A 13,721-nucleotide genomic window follows, 5' to 3' on the forward strand; every position below is an offset into this window, starting at 1 on the left:
GATATTCTATTTATGAGCAGTACTGTACATACTTGTATTTCAATGCTAAAAAAATACAACCTCTACTGCTACTACTGAATTATGATGGTCATATTTCTTAATTATGCTTTGCAAGGCTGTGCACAGTTTCAGTAACAATGTTTTTTTCCAGATGGACCACAAGATACACCACGATACGTTTTTAGTCTCTGACGTTATTAATATTTTTGAACAGTAAGTTTTGTGATCTCACTGACAATTTTGAGACAATAAGGTCCGGACAAGTCCTTAGGTTCATTAACGTTTTTAATAACTTTAAACAGTAATGTGCTTTAAGTTTGTTAAATAAATGATTCCACTACATTAATACTCTAGGCTGCACCGATTCACTGAGCAACACAAATGTCTGATCTAGAAACTTGAGTCTTCTTACAGTATGTGCGGGTCACTTCGGCGAGGTGCCGTCAGTTCATGACGCCCTCCACCACACAAGTCCTACTACGTGAAAGCTTTTCCTTCCATCGAGAAGCACTGCCACGGTCTTTTCCCTGTTGTTTACTTTGTCTCAAGTAAAGTTTCCTCGGGCTGCATTATTTTTTTTTCCCCCCAACCGGCGTGTATTTCCTCGTCTGTATCAGGGAGGGAGCACAGCACAACCTTTGTCAGATCCTTGCTTGAACATCATGCTGCAAACGTGCACACTTTTCAGTGTTGAGACTGGGATCTCTGTGGATGCTGCAGGATTCAGTGACTCAAACTAGGCGCGTTTCGTTTCGTTTCTGGTCTTTTTTTGTGCCTGCGTTAAATGTGCCTGCCTTTTAAAAGGATTTGAATAATGTGATTTTTCCTTTTGGAAAACCACCTTCCAGGACTGACAAGCCAGTTGTGAAAGTCTAACACGCTGTTGCTTCTTTTCTTCCCTGTATGCAGCGGGCAGATAATCAACCTGCTCCTACAGCAGTGGTAGGTTCAAGGCACTGCAATTTTTAAGTACTCAGCGATTTTCCGCAACAAATTCGCTAAGGGGCAATTATGCAAAAAGTTTAATCTAACTTATGAAGACAGCCCGAGCTCTAGCCGAGTAATAAAAGGATTCCAGTGTTCGTTTTTCCCCACTTTTTTTGAAAGAAGATCCATTTGGGATTTACTACAGTATTTAGTAAGCGGCTCACGAGGTGAAAGAATTCCCAATGCAATTGTTACTGCTTTTCCTAATAGTTCTCGTGAACTGTTGCCATCAAGGCAGTGAAGCCCAGGGTGGATCTATAAAAACTTTACGATCTTCAAATATAAGGCGTGAAGGTAAGTTATTTATTCATGCAGTACATTATACCAACACACGCACATTTCTACACGACGTTAATCGTTGTTTTGTTCACCAAATGCGTATCTCGCTTTTCCCTGCTGTTTGGCGACTCCTGTTGGAACATCGACAGTAAGTTTTGTAAAGATTTGAATCTTAATCTAGACTGAATACGGTGGATTCCGACTTCATTTTAACTACAGTATATACACTGTACGCTGTAGCAAATTGCACGAGTTTCACTTTGTTTAGGTGGTGATGGTAAAGCACTGTGATTGCCCATCATGGTTGGACAGTACATGTTCAAAAGGCTCCATGAAGGGGGAAATAGATACTTTGGTGGCACCATTCTGTTTCAAAACGACACGCTTATGAAGTACAGGCCAGGAGGAATGTACTACATGAAACCCACAGCGAACGACAAGTGGAAGTTTTAGAAAGCACTATCAGTAAGCCCCTGTTTATATACGAGAACGACATACCCACGTAGAATTGATCATACAGTACTGTATGTTTATTTAACCGTTTAGCTGTTTAAGCACATTAATAAAGATGTATGTAGTAATGCATTGCTACGGTACATTCAAAAGGCTTTTGCTTTTTGAATGTACTTTAACATTCATACTGTAGGTATATTTAAAGTTATATCAAAAGGAGGGGTTGCCCGTACAACCATAAACATGTACTACACTATACAGTATAAGCCTTGCACACGCGCGCTACTGCTGAGTTACTCGACTTGAACTTTCTTCAAGGAGCAAAAATTCCATTAGCACTCAGATGGAGGAACACACCATACCACCATCCCCCCAAAAAATTAGGAGCGAGTCCCACCTTAAAACTGTCTCGAGCCGCGTCAATCAGAAGCCTCAGCTTTTAGTTGGTCCATATATACAGCGCATGTGTGTTTGCTGTTTACTTACTCATACTGGTTAACAGCTGTGCGCATTTAATTAATTTTGTTGTAATAAACGACAGCTGTTGGATATGACATCTTTGCAATGCGTCTACCAAATCTGACTTTTTGTGAAACATGCTTCACAGACCACAGCATTTGGTGCCAAACTGCAGTATTTCTGAAATGCAGAACGTAGTGTACGCATCTTATTGGGAATGTATAAAATACTATAGATCTGTAAGTTATTTCGTTTCCCCTTTATTGACTTTTAACACCAATGAATGCTAACTGCCTTTAACTTCTGTAAAGTTCTAGGGGGACCCCAAAGCTGTTCCGTTTCTCTCCTGTTTCAGTAGGCTTAAGAATCATATGGCCATGTTTGTCAACTTATTATGTTTGTCAGTAGTATAAAGATGTGAAACAAAGTCACAGGGAACTTGAATGTCTTGTTCAGAAGTACAAAGAACACCATTATTGCCTTTGATCAACATGGTTTCCTAAATTACGTGTGCAAGGGTGTTGAGCATGACCATAGTAGAGGTCCTGGTTCTCCTGTATCAGGCATTCTGCTCTAATGAGGTTTCCAGCTTCACTTTTCAGGAACCAGATTTCTACATTTAGTCTCGATGCTGCTACATTTTTTTTTCTTGGTTTCCAAATACACAATCCTAGTTTCTAATGGAGAAATCTTCTCATTCAAATTACAAGCAAAAGCAGTATACTGTAACTACCTAAAAAAGTATTTGGTAACCAACCAATTTCTAATGATTTAGAAATCATTGCATGTCCATTGTTAACCTTGCTACATCATTAATCAAATTGTTAAAAAAGCAGTTACACTTTAGGAGAAATGCCCCTTATTAGATGTCTGTAAAACTTTTTTAGCATATTATTATTGGTATAAAGTTACAGTATATACAGTATAATAACTTCATACTGTAACTCTATGGTTAGGATTTGTACAGTAGTATGGTTCAGTCTAGAGTTTCATTACTTATAATAGATCCAATTAATTGACACCTTATGCACTCTTCATACTTCATACAGATATACATTTTGTTTCTAAGATGTTAAGGAATGCTACAGTATTTGCAATCTACATTCCACAAATATTCCACAAAATCTATTTCCTTGTATAAAAAGTGCATACTCTGGTTATTTTGAGAATCTAAGACCTATCAACGGCCATACACTGTGGATCACAAATCATGTACATAAACTTGATGATAAGCGTGTCTAAATACTGTTACCACCCCTAGCCAAAAGCTCAGTGGTGTGTCTCCTAAAGTAAAGTGATTTGAATGATATTAGCGTCAAAGAATCTAAACATGTAGCTTGTTTGATGTGAGAATTCAAGTTGGACTGGCCACCTAATGATGATCTTCAGCTTGAACATCATACTGTATAAAGCAACAAGCTAAGCACTCAGGCTGTGCAGGAGTTTAACTGCACATGGGTGATTATTTTCTGCACTGAGTAGTGAGATTGAAATATTCCAGAAGGAATTGGAGTGGAGTGTCAGGGTAGGAAATCATATTTGCTGGCTGCTTGAAGGATGAGTTCATCAACAGCATGCAAAGACATTTAAAGATGAAGGCACAAAAGGCATGTTCCTCTTGCCATGGGCTCCTTATGTCTTTATGACTTTAATGATGAAACAAATCTTCACTTTTGCAGTGCTGAACTGCACAAATATATAATTTGTGGCACAGAGGTTCTTAAATACTTCATCACTACAGATGTTCATGAACATCTAGAATATTCAAATGCAAGAAGCAAGTTTCCGATCTCTTCAGTACAACATGTAAAATGGTTTTGTATCCAGATAGGGATACAGTTTCCCGCTAAGGGTTAAAGAAGAGCCAGAGCTAAGGATTTCATCAAATGGCCATTGTTTCAAATTGATAACTGCTGTTTTGTCAGTAAAAGAGCACAGTAATAATAGCATGCCAGGTTTTCTGGTGCTTACTGGACAAAGATGAATGAAATGTCTTCCGCCAGGGAATGAATCTAAAAAATGTGACCCCTGGATTGTAATCTGTAGCATGTCCTGTTTTATTTAACATTACATTCTTTGTATTCGACTGGGCTATGACAATAGCTCCTATACCTGTAGATGAAATGCTGCTTGAATCATCAGGCTTATGTCCCAACAGTGTAAAACCTTTTTGAACTGTGAGAAAAAAAAAAGTAAATACTATTGTAGGAGGTCTCGGTTCCATTTTTGGTCCTTGTAAAGAAAGGAGCAGGAAATAATGGGTGCACATGTTCTCGCAAGAGTCTGGTAGTGTTTGATATTGGTTATTAGAGCCAGTGTCGATATCAATCAGTCTAGATGGAGAATCTAGAGATTTTGTAACTGCTTGATTGATTTCAATTACAGTCCAAGCTTTCATCAGGCGAGGCAGTGCTACATCGTTTGCTTCTTTCATTTGAAGAGTTGTATCCATCTGAAGGCAAGATATATGAAGGAAGCTGAGATTATGTGCAGATGTCGTCTTGTGATCCGAAACTTTTTCATATGAAAGTATAACACTCTTGGAGGCTTGTTTGTTGGAATTATACCATTATTTTAGAAGGCTAATATGAGTTCTGTGCAGATTTGGGATTTTCTTGTCCATATCTTTGCCATTGGCTGACTATTTCTGGCAAATCTTACATATGTATACAGTATACAGTATGTGGCCTATATGGTATTTTCACTTTTGCAAATTAAACAAAACTCCTTTAGAATAAATCACTTAGATACTTGTTTAAAACCATTTCTACATTGCTAGAGAACAGAACTTTAGCTAAGCTACCTGTATGAAGGGCAAGCAGCGGTGTGTGTCCACTGATGTGTTTTTTCACAGACTGGAAATATTCCAAAAGTATGTCTGCAGAACTATTATCTATAAAATGTTTTTCAAAGGGTCATTTACGGGGTAGTATTCAACATAGGTGGGACAGAATAAAAGCAACAAACAGAAAATGCAAAACTTTCAAGAATATGATATGTATTCACAGGCAAACCTTTTTGTTTTAATTTCAGGTATTCTGTCACACAAAACGATGCAATAAATGATATAATTTGGAACTGTGCTTAATGTGCCAAAATTATTATTCCATGATCAGTATGAGTTTGATGTAATGCATTCGAGAGGAAAAATTATGACAACCTCCAAAAACTGGCTAGTTTAGTTACATCACAGTGCATCCACTTGGACACTAAGCATGCACTAAGCAAATGATGACTGATCATTTCCAGATGGAAGCATTCTAGTTGGAGTTCACTAATTAGATTTGGATGTTATCAGTGAGAAATTTGCTTTCACCACTAGTTTTATGCTGCTTTCTGAATTTGCTCCTGTCCCCCATGAGGAACTAAGTGTCCTGTTTTGTAGCATTGTACAGCCACGTATGCAAAACAATAATGAAGCTAACAGCCATTACAGTGAGATTGCAAGTTTATACAAAAAGTTAACAAAATCTTTTTTCTAGACCATTCTAACTGTGCATGCAGCAGGTTGGGTACATCGGTTATAGTAATAATCATAATATAGTAACTAATAATAAAGTTGATGTTAATATAATTAATCTGTGAGATCCTTACAACTTATAATAATAATTAATAATTCTTTACACTTGTATAGCACTTTTCTGGACACTCCAGCGCTTTACAGGTAATGGGTACTCCCCTCCACCACCACCAGTGTGTAACCCCCACCTGGATTATGCCATAGTGCGCCAGTACACTCGCCACACACCATCTACCAGTGGGGAGAGAACAGAGTGATGAAGCCAATTCATAGATGGGGATTATTAGGAGGCCATGATTGGTAAGGGCCAATGGGAAATGTGGCCAGGATGCTGGGGTAACACCCCTTCTCTTTTTTAGAAACACCCTGGGAATTTTAATGATTTTTAAGGATCTCGGTTTTATGTTTCATCCGAAGGATGGCACCTTTTTACAGAATAGTGTATTATTACAGAATTACAGAATAGTGTCCCCATACTGGGACATTAGGACTCACACAGACTGCAGAGTGAGCGCCCCTTACTGGCCCCCGTAATACCTCTTTCAGCCAGGAGGTCTCCTATCCAGGTACTGACCAGGCTCACACTTGCTTAGCTTCAGTGGGTTGCCAGTTGTGGGTTGCAGAGTGATATGGCTGCTGGGCACATCAAACAGTTCAATTGATTATCAGTTTACCCATGTGAATATAGGACAGATGCAGTGATTACTGATGTTCATTTATTAAGATTGTTGTAGTAGTAAAAAGGAAGATCTGTAGTAATATGTTGGTAGACGTTGCCTTTGAAGAGTGTGATGCAAATGAATATAGCTCTCGCATCAGCAGAACTGGCAGACTGCCATGTCTGATTTGCTGTGGAGAAGAATACACTAGCTGTTAAACACCTGCAAGCACAAGTTGACCCAAGCTAGCCTGTGAGAACATGGGTGTGCCATTTATGCTTCCTGCCTAGATTAATTCTGATTGATCATTAAACACTATTTGATTAACAGGTCTTGTAGGTTTTGCAGATCATCCAGGTTCACATTGTTTTGCTTTAAGCTGGCTTTTTCTGACATGTGTGCTTTGACAGCCTTAGCTTTTTAACTTCTGAGCTAAATTCAAAACAACCATTTCATTCTCCGAAGTACTGTACACACATTGACCTCAATAAATAATACTAGAGACTGCCCTTCCTTCCTGGTGACATGAAGAAAATATACAAACAAAGTTAATCTTATCTAAAGTTTAAACTGTTTTCAACATGTCCTGTATTCAGGTTTGTAATATTCAAGTACTTTGTCCTGATCAGAATGTTTATGATACTATTTAATTGTGTATTTTGTGTATTGCTGTAAGGGGATTGTTTCTAGATTTCAAGTTAGTTTTATCACATTACTAAAATTCCCGGTCTGCATGGCAGTTATTGACTGTTAAAATTCTTCCCTGGAGCCATACCAGAGGAAGTACATGGTCCAATATGGTAATAAGATAATGTATATTCGTTGGCTCAGTCCTACATCTAAATGAATGTACTAAGATAACCCCACCATGGGAAATTGTGAGTATTTTAGTATTTGATGGAGTATATCATAATTCAATTTCGGAATGGATTTGTTTAGTGAATTATTTTCATCCAGCACTATACTGTAGATCCTCTCACAATTATCTAAGAAAATAATTGTTGTCATTTGAAGTCATCTGGCAAAATTGCCAGTCAGACTTCAAAAGTAGTTGAATGCATAGGCTTTAACTATTTTGGTTGCATGATTTTGAGAGATATCCAAATTCTGTGTTTTTATTCAAAGTTGAGATTAGAAAAAAAGCCTACTTTAAACACTTTCAGAGGGGTTGACTGACTTGACTTTCAATTAAAAACACAGTTCAAATTGATTGCTAACACAAATGATATCAAATGGTTGTATTTTACTAGGCTTTATAACCCTTTATCAGTATCAAATATTGCTTTTGCCAGACTACTCTAAGACAGATGTAAATTTTATAAAAATTAGCTTATGATAACTGGATATGAGATTTATAAACTAAAAACTTATTTTATTAAACACTATTTTAGTCTTCCATAAGCAGTCTAGCTGTAAATGAGGTAAATGTATAGGGGTAGATAACACGTTGTTCAGATTTTGAAGATTATTGTTATTGCTATAGTAAAGCCAGTTTTTAAATGGCAAAAACACATTTCAGAAATAAACATTACAGAAGGACATGTGAGGTAAGCCAATGAGTGCAGATGGGGTATATAAAATATTGTCTTTCCAAACCAAAGGATAATGGAAGAAAAGTGGCTATTCAGATTTTGTTTTTCACAAGAGTAGATGATCGCCACGTAGATTTTCCATTCCAGAATCCACAGGGGGTGAACAGTGTGCCTTCGTTTGACATGTTTGTCAGGGAGTTCAGCTCATCTAAGCCAGAGCTAATGGGGGTCCTGGGAGAGTCCCCTTGAATCCCTGTGGAAAAAGACCGTTAGGGAGAGGAGTAACAACTTGGAAATGGTGTTAGAGGCTGAGGTTTGGGAAGGAAAAATAGATGGAAAACTCATGGATTAATTTCCACTAAGGGATGCAGATGCGGAGCATATTACAGTACATGGTGTGGGACGGCAAACTGTTTACTTGGCTTAATCCTTTTCACAGCAGCAAATGCGGCAGCGTGTGTAAATGCTTCTTCTTTCTGCTGTTATTTAGAAGCCTATGAGCAGCTCTGCATTCAGTACATTTGCAGGTGACCTCTTCATATATAAAAGTGTGAAAATGAGCGTTAATAAGACAAGCACAGATTATGATGGGTATATTTTGTTTATATACTGTATGTCTTTATAATATATAAAGGAGTTTTACATTTTTGTTCTGTTTTTCATTTGAATAATTTAAGTAACACCATCTTATTTTTAAGGTCTTTTAATAGCTTTATTCCAAACAAGCCCAGCATTACAGGGAGTTGCTGTTGGCACTAGTTTTAGACACTATATTATGTTGCCACATGCAATAACATGATGCACATTTTCAGCTTTCAGTTACGAACTGCATGAATGCCACCCTAGTATGGCTCTGTTCTGGATTCTGCCCAGCTGAGTAACCTTCAGGTACTGAAGTTGTGCCTTGCTCTTCAATGTAGAAGAACCACCAAGCAGTGTCTACAGACCCAAAATATACTTAAACCTATTATACGATTTCTAATTCTACTTTTGACTCCTAATTCTAATTCCCTGATACTGTATGTAGCCATTTGTGTAAATTAAAGGTTTTATAGTTATATAATAAAGAAGAAAATAAATAAATACAATTATTTTAATTAAATGTTGACAGTCTTATAGCTGTGGTTTACTGTGAAGTAAACAAATTGGAAAGTTATCATCAGCGCGTTATCATGAGGTGCTTTTTATTTGGATAGTGCTGTGTCAGCACATTCTCACACAAGCTTAATAAATTGATCACTCCTATGATTATGTGATGACAAGCTGACTGTCATTTTTAAGATGTTTAAGATCTTCTGTTAAAATCTGTTTTTTGAAAGCCAAAAGGCACTTTGATACCAAGGTTATATTATTTGTTAGATTTGAGCGATAAAACATTCTCAGCAAAAGCGATCAATCACTTTTTATTTTAATTTATAGAGGGATTTGACCTTTTCAGTAAAGAACACTTATGTTCTGTATATGTTCTCCAACTAAAACTTTTTGTTTTAAATAAAGATATTCTCATTTTGAGGATTCATATTCTCTTTTCTATGCTGTTGTCAGCCTTTATTGCATTTGAAAGTAGTGGTGGCTGGTTTTTATCCATAAGGTTTTCAATATTTCAGTGCTTTCAAGTAACAGAAACACTGCTTGGATAAAATATCTAGTAGAACAAATAAGATTGTTCTAATTTCAGTAAATATATTTATTTCTAAGCACAACATTCAGCCTACACATTGTCTTATCAGAAGTGCACTGCTGTTGCTGCACGACAATATGTCCTTCTTTCCTTTTCGTTGTCAAGAAAGATATGCTTGTACTGTATGTCTTGATGATAGAATATTATTGTTATTTTATAATGCTCTGTGCATTCCTAATAAACCTGTACAGAAAGTATCTATATACAAGATATTTCTTGTATCTAAAAATGTCTCTTGCAACCTTCTTGAAGAAACTTGGCAAAGATGAATACCTTCAATATTACTCTGACGTGATAAGCAGAATCCTAAGTGGCTTACTTAACACATTTCTGTGCTGGGAAGGAATGTGGTGTTTTTTCTGCTGATTTTTTTACAATGACTGACAGGGTGTTGAGATTATATAAATAAATGTCAACTACATCACTGCTAATATTTGAACCACTCCTCTTTCACCAAGGATAACAGTGACCCGTTGCTGGAAATGTGTTCATATACACAGTGATAACTTAATCACTTGGGTTCTGTCCTCAAATGCTCGTGTGACTTGATGAGCTCATGAAAAATGGATTCTTTTCTGATTTTTTAAAGAGCAAAAATATGCTCTTTTTTTTCCCAATGTTCTAAGGATATTTCCCAAGAAAACCTCACCAGCCGAGATGACCACATGGATTCTAATTGGAATAAGCCCGTGTTTATGATAATCCACCTCACTTTACCCTGGTTGTAGGGCTAAGTATTAGAACCCGCTGAGCATCAGTGTGTTAGAGCGTGCCAGAATGCACATCCTACTGAGAGCTGGCAGGTCTTCTTTCTACACATGGAAGCAGTCGGGAGCCATCCACAAACTACACTTCTCCTTCACAATAGAGCAGGGAAGGGTATCACAACCTGAGTAATGGAAAGGAAAATGAGGAAATAGGACACGGATGCTAAGCGTTGTGTTGTGTATCTTCCCACTGTAATTCCAATTTGAAAAGCCAAAGAGGTGAAACATTCTGTCACCACTTCATGCAAACCCTCAGTAAATCTAAAGCATAAACATCCACAATCTAAGCTCTTTATGACCATATTGAACTGCCTTTATAATCTTTCTTCTTAAAATCTTTCATAATGTTCCAGTTTTCTGCATGCTGGTCATGTTCAATATTTTCGTTTGAATGTAAGAGAGAATTTACTGTTTTTTTCGTGTGCACAGGAGAGAAAAAAGACACAGTACAAGCCAGGATGCATATATCAGAATGCAATTCAGTAAACGTAATGCTCTTTCTCATTTAAAAATGTAAACATTATTTGTATTGATTCTGAGTTTTCTTTAGAAAATTAGAACGTGTTATCTGCCTATTTTTCTGTTACACATGCACAACAGAGTAAATATCTGTTCTTCTGAGTCATTTGTGCTTGGCTCATGGAAATATTTCTATGAAAGTCTGATGGTTGGTTCAGTTTTTCTTGTTTGCGTGGTTGAAGCGTCTGCAGAAATCTTCCAGTTTGCTTCTTTTTAGTATAAAACAATGCTGTTGTCTCTGGCTGCATGCCTTGTATGCTGTTGAGTTCTCAGTGTTGTTTTAGGATTAGACAGCAAAAAAGAAAAAAAGCATTTGTTTCCTACAATGTCAACCCCACAACTCGCATCAAAAACGTATCATGGCTTATACCTTATGTGTACAGTCCTTTCTGTTATAAAAAAAAACAACTAGACTCACACATGCAAAATATTGACGTAAAGAAGAGAGGTTTTCTTAGTCTTGGCATTTTGGCAAAACAATCATAGGTAGGAAGACAAACTGCCAGTCTTTGTGCACTATGCTTCTGAAAAAAATATTTTAAAAACATTTGACAATGAAAGCCTTTGGATACAGCATCAAAGCACTACTTATTCTTAGAAAGCTGAAAGACTGAATTGAAGGCTGGGAGTTCTCTCATGAAACGGCTTCAACATCCATTTTTAAACGTTTTTGCTTTTCGCTTAAACTTACTGTTGTTGTCACTGACAGAGATGAAATACAGTAGCATGTGTAGTGACCTTTTGCAATTTACCCCAAAGAGTTTTCATCCTATTGGGGTACATTTTCATGGCTGTTTTGATTTAGATCAATATTTTCGTAACTTTCTTTATGCACAAAGTGTGCTATGAAGTATATGTGAACGGTTTTGGAAAATCACAGTAGTATCTTAGAAGGAAGCCTTGATAGTTATAGTATCATATACAGTGCCTTGAAAAAATATTTGGACCCTTTTACAGTTGCTTTTAGTACATTATGCTGCTTTAAAGCTCCTTTCATGACACTTTGAAGAATCAATTAATATTTGTTGCACACAACCTACATTCAAAGCAAAAACTAAATAAAGATGTAAATAGATACTTAATATGACCCCCCAAAAAAATCATGATTGCATACAGTAAGTATTCAAAATAATACTTATTTTATCAATGACTTATTTTATATAAATTAATTTAGGTGCACAGAAATACTTAGCGAGCCACACAATAAGTAGTGTGGCCTTTGTGTGCAGTAATAATGATTCCCATGTTTTTGAATAAATACTGTACATCTGTTTCTATAAAGTCATTATGTCAGGTATTGAAGCACAGATCAAGAAGAAGGTATAAAAAAGTTCAAAGACATTGTATATACATTTGAGCATGAATACAATTATTATTGTAATCATGTTACATGTTAAAAAATAAGATTCAAACATACAAAGAATAGACAAACTTAAAGTGGGTGCAACACAAAAACACCCCAAATGACTACACAATGAATTTCATGTGTTCATCGAGTCACTGACTTTACTGTATGTAGTTTGTGCCATAAAAGGATATCAAACCAAATACTGACCTTTATACTATAAAAATACTTAAAGTGAATGCAGAGTGACACTCACAGTATGGCAACTTATGGAAATCACTGGGTTGCACACAACCTTTGTTTTAGTTCTAATGTGATCAAATGTAAAGTATGCATGGAATTATCAACAAAATATATTTTGTGGTACTTATCATTCATATCGATTTTATGATCACAAATACAATTTGCTTACCTGTAAAGCAAACATAACAGTTCTGACTTTGCAGTCTCTATACTTTTGGAGGGCTGTGTAAATACACACATACTGTATATATATACTGTATCTGGAAGAGGAGTACCCTACTATGCAATCATTTCACAATTGCAGATTGTGGTTCTTCATGCTTGCTGACCCAAACTAAAAAGGTTTTCACATCGCTTCCCTGAAGATGACAGAAGTATATTTTGTACAATTTTTGACTGCTTCTCTAGCTTTGCGACAGATGACCCATTTCATCCATAGATTTAACACATCGATTCCACAGCTCAGCTGACTATAGATTTCTTAAAGCCTGTCTCCAGATGGGGGTACAGCTTAGTAAAAGAAGGAATGTTTTCTTTTATTTGGAATTTTTCATCTTTCATTAAACTATACACAAGCGTATGTGTGCTCTTATGTTATTCCTTATTAATTTAATATTGAACAAGCCATTAAATAGGTTTGTTTGCATATTTCATCCTCGAATGAGGATATCCCATTGAATTGATAATTAAAACCAATTAATGTCAGACACATGTCAATATATAATATCATATCATATCAATATAATATCAAATCAGGTCTGTGTTAATGCATGTTTTAGTATTTGCCCTAATTTTTAGTTGTCAAGTTAGATCATATATATATATATCGCCAATATTATTTAAGGGCAGAACTACAAGCTGTCTCTTAGTAAGATGGGAAAACATACATCAGGAAAGCATATCTTTAGCTATAATTGCAAATTCCCTTCCAACAGTGACAGGTTTTGTGGAACAACAAACCACAATTCTTAGCTATTAATGTGGCCCATGCTATATACAATAAATGGTACTAAACGTTCTTGAGATACTTCTGTCAGGAACCCATTGTTTATCCATTTTGATATGAAATGCTTTAAATTAACCTTGATATCTGAGGTAGCTGTTTATTTCACCATACAATTTCAGATCTGAGAACAAATATGGTTGTTCAGTAAAGAAAACCTAATTTTCTGTGATGTGATCTTTTTCCCCCCATTATAAATAGCATTCATATAATGAATATCAAGTTCACTTTAAGTATGGTGTTTCATCCCATTAGTAATGTTTAGCTTTCAGTC

At 36.3% G+C, this 13,721-nt stretch overlaps 1 protein-coding gene across 2 annotated transcripts in view; it reads left to right on the forward strand.

Annotated features, from left to right (window-relative positions):
* Positions 1 to 434: 434 nt before the first annotated feature.
* pdgfd (platelet derived growth factor d) overlaps positions 435 to 13,721 on the forward strand; it is a 50,440-nt gene continuing 37,153 nt past the window's right edge. For both annotated transcript variants that reach the window (XM_088639207.1, XM_088639208.1), the window contains exon 1: positions 435 to 1,281. In XM_088639207.1, coding sequence (XP_088495333.1) covers positions 1,170 to 1,281 — 112 coding nt within the window. In that variant the 5' untranslated portion in view covers positions 435 to 1,169. The remainder of the gene's footprint in view (positions 1,282 to 13,721) is intronic.

The sequence above is a fragment of the Lepisosteus platostomus genome, chromosome 7 (assembly GCF_059453375.1).
Source record: "Lepisosteus platostomus isolate fLepPlt1 chromosome 7, fLepPlt1.hap1, whole genome shotgun sequence".
NCBI classification, from domain to species: Eukaryota; Metazoa; Chordata; class Actinopteri; order Semionotiformes; family Lepisosteidae; genus Lepisosteus; species Lepisosteus platostomus.